General features: G+C 34.7%; 3 protein-coding genes across 3 annotated transcripts; 2 read left to right on the top strand and 1 right to left on the bottom strand.

Moving 5' to 3' along the window:
• Window positions 1–3336: 3336 nt before the first annotated feature.
• Window positions 3337–4272, bottom strand: LOC119819238 (olfactory receptor 5W2-like). Its single transcript, XM_038337327.1, has one exon. The coding sequence runs from the start codon at window positions 4270–4272 to the stop codon at window positions 3337–3339; it is 936 nt and encodes a 311-aa protein (XP_038193255.1).
• Window positions 4273–10992: 6720 nt separating this feature from the next.
• Window positions 10993–11937, top strand: LOC119818784 (olfactory receptor-like protein OLF1). The gene has a single exon (XM_038336562.1). The coding sequence runs from the start codon at window positions 10993–10995 to the stop codon at window positions 11935–11937; it is 945 nt and encodes a 314-aa protein (XP_038192490.1).
• Window positions 11938–18964: 7027 nt separating this feature from the next.
• LOC119818783 (olfactory receptor 5W2-like) lies at window positions 18965–19909 on the top strand. The gene has a single exon (XM_038336561.1). The coding sequence runs from the start codon at window positions 18965–18967 to the stop codon at window positions 19907–19909; it is 945 nt and encodes a 314-aa protein (XP_038192489.1).
• The last annotated feature ends 6463 nt before the right edge of the window (window positions 19910–26372 follow it).

Here is a 26372-nt window from a genome sequence, read left to right as displayed (position 1 = left end):
GTTGAGACACAGATACAGACTAAAAATGCTATGTCCAGATAATATATAGAAAGTTGTATTCCCTGAACAAGTTATCTGAGAAACCTCTCTGAATAGTTATGACTGGGAAAACTTAAGTTCTATGGAAACTAAATTATTGGAGATGCTCGCAATACAGGTATCTTCTGAGGAAACCTGCAGGCAGTGGGTACATCTCGCTCAACAAAGAGCTCTTGTCTGATGCAGACACAGGAGTTATCAAGTCCCTTCAGTCTGAGGATTAGGAAAAGATAAAATGGTCTCTCTAGTGGCTACACTGCTTTTCTGATCCTTCAGCTTTCACCTCATAATAGCTGACTCCAAGTTTTTACACCAATTAGAATAGTTAATAACAATTAGGAAAATCCAGACCAACTTAATACTAAAATCCAACAAGGGAAAACTAAATTGTTTACCTTCGTGGCCAGCATATAGTCTCAGGGTGGTATCATCTGTGCTCCTAAAAGCTAAGTTAGCTGGTTGTGGTGGCACACGCTGGTAGGATTTGCTGAAGGAGGCAGAGGCAGGAGGATCACAAGTTCGAGGCCAGCCTGGGCTACAAGAGCTAGTTCCAGGACAGGCTCTAAAGCTGCAGAGAAACCCTGTCTCAAAAAACAAACAAAAAAAGCTAAGTTAGCCCCCACCATGCTGCCCTACTCTCTGAATCAGACAACTGCTCTCTCAGACCAAAATCACACACTGCACTGTTCTTTGGTGTTTATCCCGTGTTCCTAATATCTCCAAAATCATGAAATTTCCATAGAAACTTCTTTTTCCACCTCACAAGTACACAGATATCCTCCCCAGATATCTGAGGAGGTTTTATCTGTAACTGTGGTTCAACGCAAAAAAAAAAAAAAAAAAAAAAAAAAAAAAAAAAAAAAAAAAAAAAAAAAAAACAACCCTATTGATTCTTTATGGATTTCACATCATGCATTTGATCCTGCTTGTCTTGAAAATACTCTGTGGGTCAAAGTCAAGTCCTCCTGACAGGAGATTCTTTGCCAGAATATAAGGACTTTTAGCCCAATTCTTGATACCATCTGTGTGTATATATTTACTGTGTACATTTCTCGCACAGTTCTGTTATTCCACTTCTCCCTGGTATATCTGTTAAGTTTTGTTTCTAGGATGTTAGGGTTTTTAATATTTCAATTACTTGTGTGTTTTCCATTAGCTACATGCCTTATATTTGCATGTGTGTGTGCATGTATGTGTGTGTAATTAGTACTAAGTGCTAAATTTAATATTAGGTGTAGAAATAAAAATTTAGAGGTGAGTTTTATAATCATTCAGACATGTTTCTATTACTTAAATCACTACTATTAATAGAGTACTTACTGAATGTTTAGAAGTACCTAATATTGGAGCATGGTGTCAGTTATCAAAACCAATGAGTTCTGTGGGTGTTGCAGCACATCATGGCAGATTTAATTTCTGGTGGGGGGACTTAACTTTACTTTCATTGACAGTATTTACAGTCTAATTTTACTCACTTCCATTAGCATAATGGTCTAGAAAGTTCTCAATTTCTTTTTCATAAGTACACAAGCTCATTCTTGAATGCTCTGGGCTTATGAATATATCTTCTCCAAAAGTAGTACAATCTATCACTATTGTTTTAGGAATTGAAAACTAAATATAGAGGAAACAATCCACAATATTGCTCATAAGTCACAAATTTAATACAGGGTGATAAAAAATGGGATACTACTGGAATCCCTAAATCATTTTCTCTCAATCAAAGTTCATCATATACTTTTACACGTGATATATACTCAAAAATTACCATTTTTACCAGAGGCAAATTTAAAAAGAAAAGCATTCTCTCAATCAAATTTCATCATATATTGTTACACATGATATACATTCATAAATTACCATTTTCTACTAGAAGCCAATTTAAAAAGAAAAGCAGTATTTAGATTTCATTAAATTCTGAAATAGTCATATATAGGTACACCAGTTGCTTTCATGTCTATAATTAAAGTGAATAATGAACAATTTATACTTATTCTTTATGTTCACTCAAATGTATAGATGCTATCCTCGTGCTTTCAATGAACTCATTCAGTGGTTTAAGCACCAAAAAATATTATAGAAGAATAAACAATAAAGAAATTGTTCAACAAAATACATGTGTCTATATTTTTCCTTTTTCAGGAAGATAACAATCACCTCGACAGCACTAGTATCTTGAATTATTTTTATCTATTAAAGCTTCTGAGGAGATGGGTGCATGGTATACTGTGTGTGAGTGTGTGTGTGTGTGTGTGTGTGTGTGTGTTTGTATAAAACACTTAATGTCTCATTACCAATGTATAATGCCTACTTTAAATATCAAGTTTTCTGTCATTTTAATTTGTCTTTCCCTATTTTATCTACAAACAAAATATAAATTATTGATATTACAGAGATGCAATATCCAGGCTTTCAGAAGGAATTTTTATATACTCATATGAGGATAAGATTATTTTAGAAGAGTGGCATTTAAGAAGAGATGAGGATGGGTACAAGAAAATATTTTTCACCATTATGAAAGGCTAAGAATGTTATAGAAGGAAAGGAGCAATGTTGGAATAAGGCACACATTAGGTGACAGACGTCACCTGCACATATATGTGCCTCACCACACCTTTTTCCACTCTTCTTCGTAATTATTCTAGTTAGATTTATTCAATTTCCAACTGATTTGGACTGGTTTAAGATGTATTTTATTAGACCTATGAGTCATGATTATCTGGTTTCCTTTTAAAATTGCTTTTTCTTTTAAATAAATTATTTCATACAAAATATTCTGGTTATTGTTCTCCCCAGCTTCCACGACTTCCTCTCTAATTCAGACCCACATCCTTTCTGTTTTGCATTAGAAAAAAAAATCAGAATTAAATTTTATTCTTTTCTAAAAATTATGATTGTACTAAGTGTATAATTAATGTCTATGACTTTCACTTGGATACAATATACATCTTTAACAACCTAAAAGTTGCTTTGTGATTCAATATGAAGCAGTAAAATATGCAAAATAGTAATCCATAAAACTCAAGAAAACTTAATACAACTAAAATTGAATGAAAGGATAAATACAATTCCTTTGTGACTGAAACAATCATGAGAAATTCTGCACATGTGAATCATGTATGACCCATGGCAAATAATGAGATGTGAAACGTTGGCATAGCTACAATTTTATCTTATCATTAAACTTACTGGAAATTCTTTGCTAATCTCTTAAAATAGGTTATACAACTTTCTCATGAATAAAGCAATATTTTATACAAATTACCACTATTACTTGGACATATGCACATGATGTAATTATTTTAAGCACCTTTTGTTTCTCAGTTTTTGCAAAGCCTCTTTCACATCTTTGTTTCTCAGGCTGTAAATCAGAGGGTTCAGCATGGGAATCACCAGAGTGTAAAACAGAGAAGTCAATTTGTCTTGATCTAGAGAATAAGAAGAACTTGGCTGGAAATATGTAAAGAGTAATGTTCCCTGAAAAATTGCAACTGCAGTCAGGTGAGAGGTGCAGGTGGAAAAAGCCTTGAACCTTCCCTCAGCAGAACGGATCTTCAAGACAGATAAGATGATATAACAGTAGGAGACGAGGACTCCTGAGATGGTGCTCAGCTCAATAAATCCAAAAATGGTGAATATCACTAATTCATTGATCTGTGTATCAGAGCAAGATATTAATAGGATAGGAGGTATATCACAGAAGAAATGATTAATCTCATTTGAACCACAGAAACACAAGCGAAATGTTAATGTTGTATGTATCAAAGCATCTGTCATTCCTACAAGGTAAACTCCAAATAGGAATTGGTAGCAAACCCTACTGGACATCTCTACAGCATACATCAAGGGATTGCTGATGGCCTTGTAGCGATCAAAGGCCATCACTGCCAGCAACACACACTCAACATCTATAAAGATACAGACAAAAAAAAATTGCAAGGCACAACCAACAAAAGGAATAGTTTTGTTCTTCGCAAAAATGTCCATCAACATCTTGGGCCCAACTGCGGAGGAATAGCAGAGATCAGAGAAAGAGAGGTGGCTGAGAAAAAAGTACATTGGTGTTTGAAGCTGGGAATCCATTCTGATCAAAATGATGATTCCAATATTGGTCAGAAGAATAACAAGATAAACAGTTAGGAACGTAGTAAATATTACTACTTTCGTGTCAGGGTTAGTTGTAATTCCCAAGAGGAGAAATTCAGGTAATGAGGAGCAGTTCCCCTTGTCCATTATTTTTGTTCTTTTTCGATCCTGTTATAAAGGTAAAGAGAAAAATTGATTAGACTTTTTTAGCTGGACATATATCAAGACAAAAGACTTTTTAATTATATACATCCAATAACAGTGCAGGTAGAAAGTAATTTAAGGCATCTTTGGTATTTAAAAATAAAGTTCTATTTTAGTAAGTTGAAAAGATGAAAATTAAATGCTTATGAAATTCACATGATATCTGACTGTACTGTATGTCACTCACTCATACTAGTAAATGCATTTGAATGAATTAAAAGTGATTTTATAACCAACATGATACAAGAAAAGTTTCAAATATAGAAAGGAAAGACAGAAGGCTTACTGAGAATATTTTTAGGGCCAAGAATTGTAATTATTACACATCAACAAGCATAAATCATTTGGATCACCAACAATTATACTGAAATATAGTTACTAAATAAATAGCACTGTGGTACCAGATTCTGGCATATAATCACCACTAAAATAAAAGGCATGATTGGTTTAACTTTTACCTCTGTCATTCTTTGCTGGTTTGTCAATCTACTAAACCCTCTATGTGTAACTTGGGTGACTCCAAGTATAAATTTCCTAAACAGGCAACAAGAATGAAATAGAAGCCAGAATCCACAATAAATATGTTTTAAATTATTGACTTTTTAATGATTTCATTTAACTAAATCATGAAACAGTAGTTTTTTCACAGCTATATAGGCATCTTTGTCTTTTATTCATGGTAGTTATGAGCATCTCTATCCCTTGCTGCCTATTCTTCTACCTGCTATCTGTTGAAATTAAAATGTAGTTGGTTAGCTGTTAATGTTTCTAAACTTAAATATGATGACATGTGGTCCATATAGGTTTAAAGTTACATATTCTAATGTTTCAAATCTATTATTAGGTAAATAAAAATTAAAAAATAAGTATTTGATAACTTTGCATGTTTAACCGAATAGTTAGACATAAATAAATCATTTACAAATTCACCAGTTCACTTTTCCAAAGAAAATATTTTTTTCTTTCTTTCCCTCTTTTTTAGAATGTAGATTCATCCTCCCTACCTGGGATGAGAATGTATTCCTACCTTTTACCAGTGTCAGGAATATATATCTTATTAGTTTGTTTATGCTTAATGAGTGACAACTGGGAGACAACTGGGATTTATACACATCTGCATCTGCCTTCCCTCTTCTGCATTATTCAAATATAGTTAATTAGGTATTTATTTTCTCCTGAGAATAGTCGCACAAACTTCAGTAAAGCTGAACTTTCAATTCTTTACTCTTTTCACCAAATTATCCTTGAAACATTTTATGAGAATTTAGTTAAAAATGTAATTTGCTATCATGAATCACGTTTTTCTTTTAATGAAACTAAACATCTAATTAACACTAAACAAGACATAGCTTGATTTCCATGGCTTTTTTATTATTACTTTTATTTCTGAGACAGACTCCTTTATCTGCAATTTAGAGAATTGTTACTAATGTTATGATCAATCAATGTCTCATTTTTCTACGCTATCACCTATCAAATCACAATCTTTAAACTTGATTTGCATTTTTGGCAACTGACTTTCAGTAAACTTTCATTGTAACAGAGAGCCAAACCCTTGTATCCACAACTTTTTCAACATATAATGATCAGTTCAGAGGTGTTTGGATATTTAAATTTTCAAAGTCACTGGTTGATAAAAAAGAAGTGAATGATTAGAGGCACAGTACAGTGTTTATTGAATACATTTCATATTTTTGTCATCAGGTAATGCACACATATACACTCATGCACACAAAATCAGTAAATAAAATGTAATAAAACGTCTTCAAAGATAAACTATTTCTTTATATAGTATTTTAGGAGGCAACTATCATTGTTTAACAAGGTCATGACAATCGAAAGGAATAAAAGGAGACTTTCTGGAATAAATGATGGAGGAGCTGACAGTGGATAATTCCAGAACACATCTGTTCATTTTAATTACTCTTTTTACCCCAACATTGCTGGACTTCTTGACTTTGAAAACATCTCAGACCTACCCAGAGTGCCTACATTTCCCAGGCTAGCACATTTGTCCATTGAATCTGAGAACTTACCTAAGTTGGGTGACTAATGAGCTCTAGAGTATCCTCACTTGTCTACCTCTGTAGCCCTGAAATTATATACAGAGAGAAAAATGGGGGGGAGAGAGAGCGAGAGAGAGAGAGGGAGAGAGAGACAGAGAAAGAGAGACAGAGAGACAGAGAGACAGAGAGAGACACACACACACAGAGAGAGAGAGAGAGAGAGAGAGAGAGAGAGAGAGAGAGAGAGAGAGAGAGAGAGAGAGAGAGAGAGAGAGAGAATTAAAAGATCCTGGGTAGGATATGCAGGGTAGAGAAGCTGTGTATGGAAGGAGCTAGGGGAGTCTGTTCAAAATACATTGTATGAAGTTCTTAAGGCAATGAAATTATTGCTTCAAGGAATCTTCAGACTTGCTTGGTAGGTGATTGCCTGATTGCCCCTGGTTCCATCTAGTGTCCAAAACTTGTAAAAACACTGGTTTTGAGGCTAAAACAGTGAACTTGGGGTTTGTCTTTTCCAGGTCTGGGTAAAAGCTTACCCATGTGTTCCTCCAACTCTCATACAAACCTACCTGATGACAGGTGATGGTCCTTATCTATCTGTTGTCAATAATGGTCCTCACATTCTAATTGTCTATCAGGGCTTGAATATGTACATTTTAAATAAGCCATGTAATTAAAAGGAAGTTGGAATTTTATTGTTTTCTACAAAGAAGTTAAACAAAACTGAAGGGGCATTTTTATACTATAGTTTAATATGATTCTGAATATTTATACATTTTAATTTAAATTCATGACACTATAACAAGAAAAGCATATTCAGCAAATATGTTTTAAATGGTAAATTATTAAACATTCAAACCATTTAAATAAAATGATTAAGTAAGAAAATGTTATATTTTTGTTAAGGTTATAAATTTTTATTTACGTTTAGAGTTAAATCACCTGCACATAGCTTAATATTTTTCTAAGTTATAGTAGAAAGTTAATGTGTATATTTAGAAAATAATGCCCGACACAAATTCAGATTTGAGTGGCGGAAGTCACAAATCTTCAGTATTTAAAATTTGCAGGATGAGTACAAGCTATGGTATTCTTGCTCTGAATACAATTACACTGAGACTGAAGTTGAGCAAGATTGTCAGTCTTTTATTATAAATAGAAAGCTATTGAAATTCAATTACAATGTTTGCATTAAGAGCTCCTATAGACACCCTCAATATATGAAAACAATTATGAATTTACAGTAGTAATATTTTACAGTAACATTTTTACTTTTTCTTGTGATATTTGAAATAATTTAGCCACAAAGACTTAAATCTTAAATATGTTGCTAACTGCAAAAAACTTTTACTTATAAAAGGCATTCGTTGTAAGATTACAAGTTGTTAAAATTAATACCCCAACTAGGGATATACCTCATTGGCAGAGCATACTTTTCTATCATGCTTGACTCCCTAGAGTTAGTTCCCAATTCTAACAAGTAAAGCAAAGGAAACAACCCAAATATTACTGAGAGTGATAATTACTTCTTCAAATAATGAATAATGATAGTATCTCTCAATAATCACCAGTGTATTTTCAGGAACACATATCCCAGAGGCAGTGACGCCATTAGGGATCCCCACAATCCCTTGGAAGGAATCATCTGGGATCTCACTTATTCAAATCCCATTGGCATGAGAATATAGTAAAAGCCCTTACTACCTATGTGAAATTATTCATTTTGTCTACTTGAAAACTGTCCTTTCCTTGGTAAGTCACTTTTGTATGGAGTTAGATGGGTTTTCGTTGCATAAAAGTTAGGTTTTGTAAATCTGAACAAAAATTAAAGATAGGTGACCCAATGCAAAAATCTACTTACAAATTGCCTTTGTCTACACAACTAGTATATTTTTTCTGACAAGTATTGTGCACTAATCTGTAACATTCTTGTGTAAATACATTTTTTGGTTTCAAAAAAGAAATTACCATGTTGTCAGTCTGATAATTTGACATACTTTATGCTATAATTAAACACATTTTGCTAGAAGTGTATAAAATTTTGTGAATTTTTTTATAATTAAATTTTTATCTATTTTCTGAGGATTTGAGACTGTTCTATCTCCTGCTTCTTCTCTGTGTGCCTTTAACTCCTGTTATCATTTATCTTTTTAGACAACCACAAGAAATATTTTATCACAGGAGCGGCTGCTATTATTTTCCAGGAAATGAGAAAACATTTTCTGCTCTTCAGCCTGTCTCAATGTGATCTAACTATACATTCTGAGCAACCCCAATGTTTATTTCTCCTCCTGTGTTTGACTAAAAACACATTTCAATTTTAATCATTCCTGTTAATTCCTAGACTAATGCCTTTGTATATTATTCCAAGCATCTACCTTACATTTGAAATATGTAAGAATGTAATTTTGTGAAACTAATGCATTATACAACTTTGGAACAATTTTTTATCTTAAGTTTTTTGTCAATTTCCCCTTTCAACTCAAATTTCCTATTTCTTCATTTTTTCATCTACAGGACAATTCAATTAGCTACACCAAAAATATTTGGAATTCTTTGTTATACTTGAGAAGCCTTAAACAACTTGTAGTTACTGTTGGTAAAGCAGTGTCAGCATAAGCAAAATACAGTTTTCTCCATGTTATTTTGTCTAAAGAGTAATGCACAGAGAAGATAACTAGAAAGTGGGTGCATCAAGAGATTATAGATAGATGATAGACAGTCATATGAAAAATTTGCAGACTGACAAATAAATAAGTAGATAGTTAATTCTGTAATTTAATACAGAACCACTGAAAGATAAATCATAGTTGCCTTATAGATTATAATGTTTATTAAGTTTCACAAAATTGTATAACATGTATAGAGAGAAACAGATTATAACTTAATTTACATTAACTTAAATTTAATGTATTGCTAAAAGCAGACAAAACATAAGAAATTATTTCTACTATCTAGAGAAAATATGACACACCATCACACTCTATTGATAAACACATTTGAGTATAACTTTATGGTAATCAGCCATCTGGGCTTTGATGTACACATGTTGTGGGGATGTTTTAATCATTGAATATAAAAAACCTCATCCCTATCATCAACACTACCTTAGCACAAATTATTCTAATAATGGAATAAAGTAATAATCCAGAATCAGCTATGTTTCCCTTTATGGTTCTCTTAGACAACATTAATGTATTTGTTGACTACTTTGTTCATTTGTTTTACATTCCTCAAGACAATGTTCAAGATTAAGTACAGATTTCTTTTACTTCAAGATTGAATCAAGTGAAATTATTCAAATACTTCGTGTTCTACCATTTAAGTATGCTGAGAGCACAGAAAACATGATTGACAAGATTCTCAGATACTATTTGTTTCATAGTACAATAAAATTGTCAGCTATTTTTGTTACTTGTATTTATTCATGAAAATGCCAGATAATTTAAAGTTATTATAAATTAATTTATGACTAAAGGTTGCCCATACTTTATTGAGTCAACTACTTAGTATTTAGTAGTTATTGCTTTTAGGTAAGCACTATTTACCAAAGGTACAAAATCAGATGATTAACATTATCAGCTTGTTTGATATATGAAAAACACTAATGGAATTATTCTAATTTTCTCTCACTGAAACATATTCTGCTTAATGTTCCTGAAAATTGATTTAATTTCATTAATAATGCTCCTGTCTTAGAGTTGGAAAATGTGTTTACCTAGTATGGATTTTGTAATACTACTACATCAACACCTGCAAAAATAAACCCATCTGTTTTAGTTAGCATTAAGATTGCTGTAGTGAATCACCATGTCCAAAGCAACTTGGGGAAGAAAGGGTTTATTTATCTTAGACTTCTACTTCATTGTTTATCATCAGAGGAAGTCAGGACAGGAACTCAAACAGGGGCAGGAATTGTTGCAGAGGCCATGGATGGGTGAAGATTACTGGTTTGCTCATCATGATTGCTCATACAGCTTTCTTATAGAACCCAGAACACCAGCCAAGAAGTAGACTGATTCACAAGCAACTGGGCCCTCTCAAATAAATCACTAATTAAGAAAAATGCCTTATAGTGTTGTCTACCATTCAATCTTTTGGAGAAATTTTCTCCAAGGAGAGACCTTTCTCCACTTCAACGACTCTAGCTTGTGTTAGGATGGCACAGCCCATCATGACTGTGCCTTAAATGCGTGGAGGTGGGGGAGGAACAAAAAGGAAAGAAAGTAAACTGTTCTAATTTTTATGCCAAAAGGAAGATATGAGATATCAATTTACATCAATATAAAAATACTTCTTCTTTTAACATTGTGTTTTCATCAATGACTTCTTCATTCCTGGCATCCATATACTCCATTATATTTGAGTACAGAAATGTAAACAAAAACATGCCTTGTTCTGGCCTAGAAAAGGAAAAGTCAGTAGTGCAGTGTAAAAAAATACACAAGGCAGCGTTCAGTTCAATCGTTGACCAAATTCTGAAATACATCTCTCAGATACTGTGTTTGGAAACAGCTTGATCATAGACTTTTTTTTATTTAACTAGCCTTTATAAAATAATGAAATAAGCTTTTTTCTGGATTATGTCACTTTTTGACCTGTATCATATTTTTAAGCTTTTACAGTTCTCTAAAAGAAAAAAAAAAACTACACCTGCATGGAGTTCAGAATTGAAAACTACACTTTGGTCACTGAATTCATCTTATTAGGTTTCCCAACAAGACCTGCTCTCCAGGTGGTTTTCTTCCTTGTGTTTCTGACATTGTATGGCATGATTTTAACAGGGAATATCGGCTTGATGTTGTTAATTAGGACAGACCCACATCTTCAAACCCCTATGTACTTTTTCCTTAGCAACCTTTCCTTTGTAGACCTGTGCTACTCCTCAGTAATTGTTCCCAACATGCTAGTCAATTTTCTCTCAGCAAAGAAATCTATTTCTTACATTGGCTGTGCTCTCCAGTTTTATTTCTTCTGTACATTTGCGGATACTGAGTCCTTTATCCTGGCTGCCATGGCCTATGATCGCTACGTTGCCATCTGCAATCCTTTGCTGTACACAGTTGCAATGTCCAGGAACCTGTGCATATGGTTGGTCGTGTTGTCATATGTTGGCGGCAACATGAGTTCACTGGTTCACACGTCTTTTGCCTTCATTCTAAAATATTGCGACAAAAATGTCATCAATCATTTCTTCTGTGACCTCCCTCCTCTGCTGAAGCTTTCCTGCACGGACACATCCATTAACGAATGGCTGCTTTCCACATATGGGAGTTCTGTGGAGGTCATCTGCTTCATCGTCATCATCGTCTCCTACTTCTTCATCCTTCTCTCCGTCTTGAAGATCCGCTCTACAAGTGGGAGGAAGAAAACTTTCTCCACCTGTGCCTCTCACCTCACCTCCGTGGCCATCTACCAGGGCACGCTGCTCTTCATTTATTCTCGGCCCAGCTCCCTCTATTCCCCCAGTACTGATAAAATCATCTCAGTATTCTACACCATCATCATCCCAGTACTCAACCCACTGATTTACAGTTTGAGAAATAAAGATGTAAAAGATGCCACCAAGAAGGCTCTAAGATTTAAGGCACGAACTCAATGACAAGGGCCACTTTAAGATTCATCTCGCTCCAACTACAGGTGCCTAGGAGGGAACTTGCAGCAACATTAACAGCAAATGCACAAGTATTCAACTGAGACAACTGTTCAAACTCTTAGTTAATACCACAGTCGTATGTAATTCATAATCCCAAGACGTGGTATACGTTAAAGAGTTCAAAGTGAAGTTTGGTGTTACATGGTACATTTCTAATTCCAGAGTTCAGAAAACAGAGGTAGAGGCAAAAGTACCATGAATATGCAATCTGAGGCCCTCTCATCTCCCCTCCCCTCTCCTCTCCTCCCCTCCCCTCCCCTCCCCTCCCCTCTCCTCTCCTCTCCTCTCCTCTCCCCTCCCCTCCCCTGGGAGAAGCCATGAGGCTGAAGACAGAAACATAGAATGAAACAGAACTGAAAGTCAATACTAAACAGCCCTGAGTTTATTTCTTAGCCAGCATATACACTGCAGACAAATGGTAGAAAAAAAGAGCAGTACAGATAGCTAACCACCTCCATGCACTGTCTTTGGGAGGAATCTCAAACAGGTGCTTTATCTTATTCAGCTAAGCAGCTTCTAAGCTCTAACAAGGAGTGCCTCTTGCTGGCATACACCAGCCCAAATCGTAATGGGAAAAATGTGCTCTTTCAACTGGGCAAAAATGCTTTTTCCCATGTGTTAATCATAACTCTCTCACAGTCATCGAGGTTATTGCACATAAGCTAGCTTGAATCAAATGGCTTCTTTAAGTCAGAAATGACTACAGATGGAGACAGTCACATGTGGGCTACCACAATTAAACTAAGGAGGAAAGAGATTTTAAATAACCAGTTATAGATAACAGAGTGCATTTGATGGTAAAATGAAAAGGGGCTGCTGGAATGGAAGGGCGTGTTCCCAGAAACTGGAGAAAAAGAGTGAGGGAGGATGACCAAACCAAATGATGGTGAACAGGTCATAGTGATACCTAACATGTGTATGTTCAAGGAAAATCTAACATCAAAATTCAGCACCCTCACTACTATTGGAAGGAGTTTGGAACTAGTTTGGGGAAGAATATGTAACAGTCTGGAACTTTGGTAAGAAACAAAATTTTACTGTAACCAGCTAATTGGACTATTCTTGTATGATATTAGAAGGCAAGAATATCAAAATAAATTCAGACAGTGGTGGACCACCTCATGAGTTTCAGGAAAGAAAAGGAATTCAAGGAGGAAGGGCAATAGGGACCACTCATGTCACATTTTAACCATGAGTCTGACCTCACTCTGCCTGTGTCCTAAAATTACAGTAAAGTTGAATTCAGAAATGAAGTAGTTTTCAGGGTGGTACTGACATGAGCAACAGCGTGTGGTTACGAGACCAACATCACAGAAATGGGCTGTACTGCACCAGAACAAGATTAGTGCACTCAGGTGAGGGTCATTTCTTGAAGGTGCCATCATATGGAAATTAGGTTCATTTAAAGGAAGAAAGCCCCAGATGTAAGAATTCCCTCTTTCCAAAATGCAATTTCCTAGGAAATTGTTCCTCCAGCTTCCTCACACCAAGGCTGATACAACTTTGGTTCATGGAAAGCTAACACTGGTCTAAAACACATTAAGGTAGTCATGGAAGGTAACTAAAGCTAGGCAATGTTTGGCAGAGCCATAATACAATGCATGAATCCATGATGGATGTGTGTGTGTGTGTGTGTGTGTGTGTGTGTGTGTGTGTGTGTTTGTAAAATAAACTTGACACAACATATATCAAGTCACCAGGGAGGACAGATCATCAGTTAAAAAGTGTCCCATTCAGATTGGCTCTGTTCATGTCTATAGAGATTTTCTTGAGTGGTGTATGAGATTTCCTATACCTGGGCAAGCTAACTGAGCATGAGACAGAGTAAGTCAGTAAGTAGCATTTTGAGTGCTTTCTGCTACAGTTTCTATTTGGGTTTCTGCTCCGAATTCCCTTGATGAAGGACTATGGCCTGGATTTATTTATAAGCTGAAATGAACCTTTCTTTCCCATCAGTTACTTTCAGGCAGAGAGCTTAAACACAGCAAACAAAGACACGAGACGCAGAAAAGCCTGTGTAAATTCTAAAGGTATCCAAGGATATTGAAGATACCTGGACCATGAGACATGTGCTGAAGACAGCTGGCTTTAGGCTTCAGCAGTTATGCAGGCTTCCTGTGCTGTATGAATTCTTACAGCCAGTGGTAACCCACCCACTGGGGCGTGGCCTCTTATACTGTATATGCTGATGCAGAGCATGTGTCTGGCCTCCAAAGGATTCTTATTTGTGAGTTTACTCCTAAATAAATATCTATTTCTCAATTCTGAGCTAGTATGCGATTTCTTTTAAGAGACCATCTTCATTCCTGCACAGAGGTTAAGGAGCTACCTAAATTTTTGTCATCCAGATTAGTCTATTATTAGTCCTAGTTATTTTATATATTTAGCTGCAGGATTTGGTGTTTGGTCTTGGTGTATTTGTTTTTATTTTCCGTGGTATTTGTGTTGTTTTTCATTCTTTGATAAGCCCTGATTGTTCAACTTTGGACTACAAATGTTTACTCTGCAGCATTATTTGTTGGAAGTATGCAACTTGTTTTTTTGTTCTTGATCATTTTCCCTGCATAGAAATTCACAATTAAAGCTGGGCGGTACTGGTACTCGGGAGGCAGAGGCAGGCGGATCTCTGTGAGTTCGAGACCAGCCTGGTCTACAGAGCTAGTTCCAGGACAGGCTCCAAAGTTACAGAGAAACCCTGTCTCGAAAAACCAAAAAAAGAACAAAAAAAAAAAAAGAAAGAAAGAAAGAAAAAAGAAATTCACAATTAAGAGCTTTAAACTTTTCAAGTGGATGGACCTTTTGTATGTTAAGCTGACTGTGTTTTTACATTATGAAATTGTCACAAGACTGTGGAAACACGTTATAAAAATCTGTGTTAAATTTGACACTATAATTAAATGACAAAGGGGTGGGATTGCAATGGTTATTGCTGCCTTCTTCAAAGGATCTAGAATCACCAGGAATATAAACCCTTTATCATAGCACACTCTGATAAAGACAGTGAAATAAAATATAAGTGCAGATTAATTCTCTCATCATAAATTCAAAAATTCTTAAAGATCAGTAAATTTTATTTAATTATATTAGAAATGAAAAAGTTCTGTAATTAGATAGTGACAGTAGCTATATACCCTTATGAATATTCTAAAAGAAATGGGAATTCTAAAATGCTATTTTTAAATGATAGATATTTTAGGTGATGAAGAGATGGCATTTACTATTCTTTCAGGAAAAATCATCTGTGGTTCCTAGCTCCCACATGGCAGGTCACAACCTCCTGTAACTTTTTTATGGGAGATCCAATGCCCTCTTCTGCCCTCTGTTGGCAACAGGTGCTCATGTAGTACACATAAACTGATGCAGGAAATTGATAAATCAATTTGATGTTGCTTTTTTTTAGCCATCTAATATGTCAAAAGAACCATCTTTTGGTACCCTACTCCTGATATATAGGGATAAGAAGTACTATTACAAAACTAAAGGTATTCTTAAATCAAAGATGAAATAAAATTTACTTATGGCTCAGTAAATTCTGAAGTAATATATCATAGACCAAAAAAATGAGCTAACCTCAAAACCACATGCACAGAAATCACAAAATCAGCCAGCATATTCTATATTTATGCATATTTATGCATACATACTTGTGCACAAATATGCCAGGAAGATATCTAATGTCATCCTCTGGTTTCAAAGAGAATCAATTGACAAACCCACACTAGCAAACACATATATACAATGACACACACATGCACACACACAGACACCTACACACACACAAATGAGCATGCAATGTCAAGTATAGAATGTGTCCTTAACATTGACATTGACATTCATGATGATGAATTATTTAAATAAACAAAGAGCAACAAGAAAGCCCCAATAAACTGAATGATCACCAGAAAATAGATTTGTTTGCGTGTACATGCACCCATGTGAAGAATTTAGACATTAATGGAAACATACTCTGCTGCATGTAAACACTGCTGAGATGATAACATGAGAGTAAATATATGAAGTCTGTTGCAAGAGGCTATATTTTGCTTAGTTATAGTTTTATGTTTTTGCCTATATAGGCAGCTACTTATGAACAGAAATGTGTGTTCCAGAGACTGCAGACAGTTGAGAAGGGAGAATAACTGCTGATGAACATGAATTTATTACTGAAGCTTTAAGGAGTTCTATAATTAAATAGTGTTGGTGTCTACACAGCCAATCAGTACACTGATACCAAATAAGTTTTTGTTTTAAATGGGTGAATACTATGCTACACCATTTTTACTAAGAAATAAAACAATTACGTTAAAACTGACATCTTTATGAAATAATGGAAATGTAGTATATAGTACTACAGAAAAGAAATGGGGAGGTAAAAACTGGTAACTGTTTAAGTTTTGTAAAATTTCTGCTTTGAATGAAGAAGTAAACCTTAGGCTATATTTTATATTTTTAAATAGCTAATAGTTTTCCTACTGATGTATATTTATTTGGTTACCATAATAAAGAATTAGCACTGGACTTACGACATAAAATAAAGACCCAGAATTATAATTAATCACACCAAAGCCTGAGGGAAATATTTTCAGAATCTGAAATCCCAAATGTCAATGGGTAATATAAAATGCTACCTGCTTCATGCCCATCTGACAGAAACCTGTTCAACTAAGGTAAGTTCTAAATTTTCAGATCTAAACTATACAATATGTATCCTAAATATCACCTTCAATAAAAAAGAATTTGTAACTTAGTCATTTATTTTACTTTCTTAGTTATTTAGTTCATGATTTTTTCCATGTTATTACTAACAATATTTATTTGCAGAGAACTAGAAGAATGTGCCTGAATTTAATATAGCAGTAACAGAATAAAATTTTATTTTAGTCTGGTCGCATGGCAAGGACATTATTTATAACTGTGCAAACACATGCATGAACTTAATGAAAATTGATGTAAAAAGTGTGTGCAAACAATGAACAGCATATTCAAATGGAGCCTCATTTGAGACCATGCAATGACTTGTTAGGTCTAGGAAAATCCCTCAAATGCTCTTCACCTACATTCCAACTTTCATATACCATGAAGGACAAAGGGATACATCACACTGCAGAATAAGGAAACAAACAGTACATACGCAGATATGAGGGATAGAGAGAACAAGAGAGAATCAGAGACAGAGAGTAGAAAAAGAGGTAGGGACAGACACAGAAGGGAGACTGGGAGACAGAGAGATCCTATATGTGCTAGAAATATTTTTATGTATATCGTCCAATTTCCAGAGGTTTGGCAAGTTATTAAATGATATTTATATTCTGAATGGAACATTTGTCAGAGTTCTATCAATCTTCTATATCTTTTCTGTGCCCAAACATATACAGTCATAGACATTCTCTGTCTAATCCCATGGAGTGACAAATCACAAAAGTTTCCAATGTTATACAGGGTAGGAAGTGCTAGACCCTGAAAAATACTGATGGAGAACTCTCTTACTGTTTCAATAAGAGAAATGCCCTGGGCTAAGTAGATAAACACCTAGGAGCTACCAGAGACTCCCCATCGGCAGATGAAGATAGCCCATTAAGCTAGGTCTTCCTTCTCTTTCTGGTTCATATGCACTACTATCAGATGAAGCAGGGATTGGTGAGACCCTTCAGTTACTGGTGTGTATGAGGTGGAAAGATGCTGGGTGCGTAGTAATAAAAACCCTGGGTCTTTGTCAATTTCCAATATTATATATAATAATCTATTTTAAAAATCAAGCTTAAGGCAAATGCAAAATAATAGTTTGCTGTTGTTCTGTTTTTATACCATATGTCTTTGGTCAGAATACTCACCTGCGCATAGGAGAACCTTGGCTGATGAGAACAGGCAATAAGGAAACCTGAATCAGGTACAGTAACATAAAAAGCCTATTAGGATTATTCAATAACCTAGTAACCTAGTCTACATTCCAAAACTGGCAGAAAACTCTTCACAGCCATTATGATTGTTTTTTAGGAAAATAATGAGATTAATTTTTTTTGTCACACGAGTACTCCAAAACACAGAAGGAGGTCTGTTGCACTGTCTCTAATGCCAGAATTCTCTGATGTCACTTTGAATTTAAAATACTTCTGTCGGGGAAGGTGACTGAGCCCCACATTGGAGCACTGGACTGAGCTCCCAAGGTCCCGATGAGGAGCAGAAGGAGCGAGAACATGAGGGAGAAAGTCAGGAACGAGAGGGGTGCGTTCACTCATGGAGACGGTGGGACAGAACTAATGGGAGATCACCAACTCCAGTTGGAATGGGACTGATGGATCATGCGACCAAACCCGTCTCTCTGAGTGTGGCCAACAGCGGGGGCTGACTGAGAAGCAAAGGACAATGGCTCTGGGCTCTGATTCTTCTTCATGGACGGGCTCTGTGGGAGCCTTCTCAGCTTGGTCGATCACCTTCCTGGACCTGGGGGGAGTTGGGAGGACCTTGGTCTTAGCATAGAGTGGGGAACCCTGATGGCTCCTTGGCCTTGAGAGGGAGGGAGGGGAGGTATGGGTGGAGGGGAGGGGAGGGAAGGGGGAGAAGGAGGGGAGAGAAAGGGGAGAAGGAGGGGAGGGAGGGGGGAGGAGGAGGGAAGGAGATGGAAATTTTTAAATATAAAAAAAAATAAACCATGAGAAAAAAAAATAATAAAATAAAATACTTCTGTCACCCAAACGTGGCAAAACGTGATTCACAATAATTAGGGAACTTGTAGAAAGCAGCACGTTTCATGAATCTCAAGGAAATGAGATCAAATTTTCCAAACAGACTAGCTAAGATGTTAGTTCTTAAATCATTTAACCAAAAAATATCTTTAAACTGACTGATGACTCTCCTGCAGTAAAATAGTAACATCGGAAGTCAATCGTGTTCTGTCTTACAGGTGCACTGTTCACACTCAGAAAGCAAAATATACACTTTGCATCCTCTTGAACATTTTCTAAACAATTCAGGAATGCAAAGAAGAATGGAGAGGGAAAATTGCTCTGCCTTTACTGAGTTCATATTAATGGGAATTACCAATAACTATGAGGTAAAAGTGGTTCTCTTCACAATATTTCTACTGGTTTACCTCATTAACCTTGTGGGAAATCTTGGATTGATTTTCTTAATTAAAGTGGATACCCAGCTTCAAACTCCTATGTACTTTTTCCTCAGTAACCTCTCTTTCTGTGACCTGTGCTATTCCACAGCAGTTGGGCCCAAGATGCTGACAGACATATTTGGCAATGACAAGTCAATTCCTTTTTTTGGCTGTGCTCTGCAATTCTTCATTGCCTGCACATTTGTAGATTCAGAATGCATACTGCTGGCAGTGATGGCCTTTGACCGGTACCAAGCCATTAGCAACCCCTTACTCTACACAGTGAACATGTCCAGCAGCCTGTGCTCCTTCCTCATGGCTGGGGTTTATCTTGTAGGTGTGGCGGACTCTCTGATACACACAACATTGACATTCCACTTATGCTTCTGTGGGTCGAATGAAATAGATCATTTCTTTTGTGATATCCCTCCAATCTTACTACTGTCCTGCTCAGACACACAGGTCAATGAGTTAGCAATATTCACAATTTTTGGGTTTATTGAACTAAGCACTATCTCAGGAGTTCTTGTTTCTTATTGTTACATCATCTCATCAGTCCTGAAGATCCGTTCTGCGGAGGGGAGATTTAAAGCTTTCTCCACCTGTGCCTCTCACCTGACTGCAGTTGCAATTTTCCAAGGAACAGTGCTCTTCATGTATTTCAGGCCAAGTTCTTCCTATTCCCTCGATCAAGACAAAATGAGCTCACTGTTCTATATCCTTGTGATTCCCATGCTAAACCCTCTGATTTACAGCCTGAGGAACAAGGATGTGAAAGAAGCCCTGAACAAACTGAAAAATAAAATATGCAGTTAAATAGCTATTTTAAGTTCTGACCTTTCTCATGTAGGGTCATTTTGTTTTTCTAAAAATTATGTCACATGAAAAAATAAAATTTCATTTAATATTTACTTAAATGAATTTAATGAATTTAGTATTGACTTTAATGTTAAATCACAGAAAATTGATCTCCAAATGTTACAATACTTTCTTTTTAAAATATACAAATGCCTGTGTGTGCACATGTGTGTGCAAATATGTCCTCTCACACATGTATGAGTGAATGTGTATATGCACACGTGCTGTTTTTTTATTTCTATCATTTAGAATTTGTAAGACTGCATAACCCAACAAAATTATTTTATAAAAATTTGCAGGATAAAATCTCTTAGAATTTAACAGATATAGTAAATCCTGTATTAAATACTGTGTTTTTGTCCTGGCCATAATCTTCTTTTTCTATTGTATCTCTAAGTCTCATCCTTGCTACCTACTTACCAATAATTCACAACGTATGTTTTTGTCCAAATAAAATGCTAAAATTGGATATGTAGTTAACACTGCAGAGTAATTATTGCACAGAGTACCCTGTATCTTGATACAATTTTTTCTCTTTACCACTAAAGAACTTACCAAGAGCAATGATAATACAGAACACTTGTGTAAAAGTTCACCATATTAACCTTGGAACTGCTCACTTTATAGTTTAGTTTTATAGAGAAGTGTTACTGATAATCTTCATAAATTGGTTAAAAGGGAGTAATAATATTAAGAGACTCAAAAATCAGTATGTCTGAAATTAAGTAGATGTAGTAACTTCTTCTGCATGAACTAACTTTTCCCCCTTCCTCACTTCCTGTGCCTCAGAAAATGTCCATAAATTTCTTGTAGAGTTCAGAATTCTCCCTTCAACTGAAGAAACTCTATTAAATAATAATTAAGTTAGATGATTTCTATGAACTTTACAAGTATCCATTTTCTGCTTGGAATTCTCTGTTACTATAAATTTTGAACACATTGCTATATAAACTTCACACTGTTTGTAATAATATTTTCCATAATAAAATTGGTGATTTGTCTGTGTTTTAAAGAATTGCACTTAAAATCTATTAAGTCTTATCTGAAATAATGGCAATGGTGATACCAGTGAAATAATTAAATTCACGAAGTAAATTATTTTCAAACTTGTCCATGTAATAGCTTGTTAAATGGATTTAGAAATCCTTGAGAGCATAGTTGATGTGGATATTTCAATATCTTAATGCTGAAGTATTTAAAGCTTATGACATTAGTTAATCTTGTTGAAGCATGTAGAAAATGACTACAGTTCATTTTCCAACTAAATATAAATTTTGACAATAAACATGTATGAAATGTTCTATAATCACTGCCATATAAGCTTGTATAACTGCATGAAAGGTTCTATTCTTTCTGAACACACCAGTACAGAATGACCCAAAAATACAATTGCTAGATACTTTTGTCTGAGACAGAGTTTCTCTTCTATGGAGCCCTGACTGTTGTAGAACTTAATGTGTAGATCAGAATGGCCCAGACTACACAGAGATCCTCCTATCTCTGCCTCCTGAATGTTGGGGTTAAAGAAGCGAACCCCCATGCTTACTCCATCTCTAGCTTCTGCCTATGGAGGACTGGGGAATAAATACATTCTATAACATGTAAGAAATTTTCTCACCCAGAAACACTTACGGTAGAATAAAATTTCAAGATCTTAATATTATCACATACTCCTTAAGAATTTTGAAATGCTGAAAGAAGCATGAAGTTAGTGATGTGGGTTTTCAGTTACAATTTCTATGTTGGAACAAGCCAGGTTTGCTTCATATCATAATCACAATATACTAATTATAAGACTTTGTATACCTTTTATTACACATTATCTTGAGATGAATTAATTTTCATTTGTATTGTGGAATGCTACACAGTTATGAACAAGAGCAAAGTACCAGCACACAAACATGGAGAAAGTTTACAGGGAATATTGTATCCAAGAACACCGACTTAAATGGGAGAAAAATTGTGTAGTATCATTAGTTCATAGGTCATAAAATACAGACAAAGGTTATAAATATATTGAGGTACCTGTAATTGATATGCTTAAAAGCTACTTAATACATAATCTTGGAGAGACACATTAAGAGAAATAACAGAATAATGATTGTTCAGTGCTGGAGATTAGAAAGAAAAGGGAAGTGACAGGTTAATTAATGAGTAAGAGTTTCTTCTCACGCTGATGAAAGGTCCATGGATTGAGGGCAGTGTTTGTGGTTAGTCTATCTGTATAGCTTTATATATTTTTCTGAATTTAACTATAAAGAAGTAAAACAAATAATCCCTAATGCTTTATATATAACCTAACTAGGGATTTTTATTATCCTTAAAGATAGGAAAGTATCTGTGAGAAAATTTCTTTTACACACAGTGTGTATTATGTGGCAAGAAGAGAGTATTGAATTCCCTGGAACTGGAGTTACAGGTGATAAAGAGATGCCTGTAGTGTGAACTGAACCTGGATCCTCTGCAAGAGCAGCCAATGATCTTAACCACTGAGATATTGGTAACCCATGAGTGAACAGGTTTAATCACAATTAAATTAATATTACTATGACTCTTGATTGGCATGGTGATTTATATAGTCTGAACATAGTATTTAATTGTAGGCATTGAATGTAAGCAGAAATTATAGTTGTAAATATAATATCTTGACTCACAGATTATTAAATGCCAGCTGTAACATTACTAATATAAAATCTTCCCTAAGACTCTAATCAGGTGTGATTTTGGTGGCATCAACTGTACAATGGAACAACATTCCACAGCTCTTGCTTTAATATGAAGCTTAATAATATCTAATTTGATGGCAGAGGTAAATAAAACACTACTTCCAGATCCCATTCAGCGTGCACATTTTGTCTATTAAGAAATGAGATTTATATAATATTTTAGCTGACTTAAAACTACAAAAGTTTCAAACATTAACATTCTGTTCCTAAATATATGGTTTAATACAAACTACTTCAGCATCCCCTTAAGTTAAAAAGATGATTATTTGTAATATCAGTCTGCTTGTGTGTTCCTGGCTGCACAGACTCCCAAATAACCACACAGAAACTATATTATTTGTAATACTGTTTGGCCAATAGCTTAAGGTTATTTTTGGCTAACTTTTTTTGTTTTGTTTTGTTTTGTTTTGTTTTTGAGACAGGGTTTCTCTGTAGCTTTGGAGCCTGTTGTGGAACTAGATCATGTAGACCTGGCTGGCCTCGAACTCACAGAGATCAGCCTGCCTCTGCCTCCCGAGTGGGTATTAAAGGCATGCACCATCACCATCCAGCTTGGCTAACTCTTGTATCCTAAACTAATCCATCTTCATTAATCTGTGTATCACCACATGGCTGTAGCTTGCCGGCAAAGATTTAGCATGACTGTCTCTGGCTTCTCCCTGGCTCCGCCTTCTTTCTCCCAGCATTCACTTTAGTTTCACCCACCTAGCTCTCTTCTGCCCTGCTCTGCTATAGACTCAAAGCAGTTTGTTTCTTTATTAACCAGTGGCATTTACCGCATACAGAGGAGAATTCCACATCAATTATTTCTTTTATTTTTTACATTAAACAAAAGTTATAGAATTGTCTTTCTTTCTTCCACACAAGCTTATATACCCCATTGTTTTTCTTCAACTTTATTATCTTTTTATTGTCATTGTGTACATATGTGTGCTAAATATAACCTGCTCAATCTGTATAATAATATATATAACAAAGTTTCCTGTGTGTGTGTGTGTGTGTGTGTGTGTGTGTGTGTGTGCATTTTCTAGGTTGAGCATTTTGTATTAGATAACCAATTGGTTTGCTTGTCCCTGCTCTCACTCATAAAGATAATTATCTTAATAGGCATTCATTTTGTTGCAAAGTCAATAAAAATTTGTTGCAAACTTCATCGTTGAAATTAGAAATTCTCTGTGATTTAGGCACAATTTTTACACTGTAAATTGTATTATTGTCAACAGATCAGCAATGCAATTGTTTGGCATGTATTATTTGCATGTAGTCTCTTAGCTACAAAAAGCTCAGAAGCCACCAACATGAGCTCCTTCTTAACTGAACACATAGTACAACCATAGCCTAAAATTCTTGTTATCACAAGCCTCGAAGTGCTTTGCTGGTCACACAGACGTTAAACTGGAAATAACATCATCTAGCTTTGCTTGAAATTTGGAGTGATCTTGTGAATAAATTTTAAATTTTACATTGGGACTTCTGTATGGAAACTCTGAATGTCATTTCTAGTTTTGATGAATCTAAAAATAATGGACATATTCTATCACTGCCCACCAATCTTCCTTCAGTTTATAATCAATCTTTATAATGCAGGCAGGGATGTGGCAAAGAATTTTTCATGGTGATGATCAAATAACTGTTCAAATGCTCATACTGACAAACAATGCAGTAATCTCAGTTCTGAATAAAAAATAATAATAATTGTTCTTGGTAAAATTGTTGTATTTTATCTCATTATAAAGAGAGTTTAGTTTATATATAATCAATATACTATTACAATAGTTTTAAAATTCATTTCAAAAGAGTCACCTAAAAGCACAAGAGGTTAAAAATTTAAAAGCCAATAAAAGGATGAGTGGGAAGAGGAGAAGAAAAAAAAGAAGAAAAAAGCATGTACATGCAGTATTTTGGATGTCATATCAAACCTGTGTCAGACAAACTAGCTCATTTCAATTATAAAATGCAATATGAAAGTAGATGTTCCCCAGGGTAGAGAACCATTAGTACTTAAAGAACTCTCTTTATTCTGACACTGAATATGTTGGAGAATGAAGATAGACTCTGAAAAAAAATAATTTATCTGATTTAATTTTTTTACTATTTTTCTCATTTTATAGAATCCAATAAATGTAAGTAGTTTATTTATTCTGTTTCAAAAATTTAACATTAATTACTTTTGTATATTACAATTTATGCTTACAAATGCATGTTTATTATAAGTAAATGATCTATAGTAATAGAATATTTTAAAAATATAGATTTATTTTCTTTTAAAATTTCACAACCCTGATTCATAAATGCCTATAGTCTTCTGGTTAAAATTATTAAGAGATCAAATGAGGCCAAAAGACAAATTACTTTATGTCGGGAGCACAGATACTAAAATTAGGATCAATATCATGATTGTGGTTTTCATCATAATCACATAAACACTAGCATGTATTAATAGGGTATTGATTTATTCATATACATAAATTTTTACATTTATCTATTCTGAAGACAGTATTTGTCAAAACAATATTTACATAATACAGGACAGAGATTACAGGATTTTACTTGAGTTCAAATTCCATGCACCTACTAACAAAATGTTTCCCTTTTGTTTGGTGCTTTTCCTGCATTATACTCAATTTAAAATGAATTGGAATGACTACCTGAATGACATTAAATTGAGATACTGTAGGATACTATAGTTTACATGGGCATTTTTTGAGCAAGTCACACTTGAAATCATATCATAGTTGTGTTACTATCCACAATCAAATGATTATCTAAGTAACTCAGTTACAATACTGTGTGTGTAATGACACTCGTTTCTCCAAGTCTTATTTATTGTTCTTTTATTTTTGGCTGTTACATTGCAATTATGAAAGTTTTGGGTACCATTCTGAGGTTTGATGTATGTTACTCCCTATCATTAAAATTGGGATAATATTTTCTCCTGAAGCATGTTTAATTATTATGTTTAACATATTCAAATATTTCCTTAGGGTTAGGTTTAGCAAATGGCAAAATATAATTGACTATATTCATAGCTGTAGGATAGCAAAAGCAACTTTTAATTTTAAGTACAATACAGTTCCTGCTAATGAACCTTACCTTGTATCCCTCAAGTACTCGTTCTCCAAGGTTCTTGTAAGTTATAAAATTTTCTCTTCTCTGAGACAATGTACACTATTTGCTACAATGTTTAGCATCAAACTTTAATAAATAGAATTTAGGACATTGGAAGACTATGGATATTTTAAGTAATTGTTTTGTCCAGAACATAATAAACGCAATAACACCATAAATTCCTATTTAAGTTGTGTGTTTGATGTGTGTATCTAAGTCACTGGCTACACTTACCATTCTTAGCAATGGCTGCTTATGTGGATCTCTCTTGCTGTGAGTTATTCCATTTATCCTCCATATTATTTATAAATTAATATGTAACAATATTGTTTCTACCAAAATGACTTTAAGAATACTATTTCTGCAAGCGATAATGGAAATAAAATCATTCTTCCAGACCTCCACTCCTATCCACTTAACATTCACAGACACAAATTTCAAAAAATTCATTGAGTAGGAGAGGTTTTGAATTCTAGCTGAAACCACATCTTACACCTTGGGGGATAGCATGATTGAAACAGATGCTTAGACTTAGCAATTTCCCAATAAGATACTAAACCACTTTTGTCAAATAATAAGTTTCCCAC

This window comes from Arvicola amphibius, chromosome 7 (assembly GCF_903992535.2).
Source record: "Arvicola amphibius chromosome 7, mArvAmp1.2, whole genome shotgun sequence".
Taxonomy (NCBI): domain Eukaryota; kingdom Metazoa; phylum Chordata; class Mammalia; order Rodentia; family Cricetidae; genus Arvicola; species Arvicola amphibius.
This window is presented reverse-complemented; position numbering and strand designations above follow the sequence as displayed.

Bases quoted from the DNA above. Each gene is read 5' to 3' on its own strand.
- LOC119818783 (XM_038336561.1), top strand. From the start codon at position 18,965: ATGCAAAGAAGAATGGAGAGGGAAAATTGCTCTGCCTTTACTGAGTTC.
- LOC119819238 (XM_038337327.1), bottom strand. From the start codon at position 4,272: ATGGACAAGGGGAACTGCTCCTCATTACCTGAATTTCTCCTCTTGGGA.
- LOC119818784 (XM_038336562.1), top strand. From the start codon at position 10,993: ATGGAGTTCAGAATTGAAAACTACACTTTGGTCACTGAATTCATCTTA.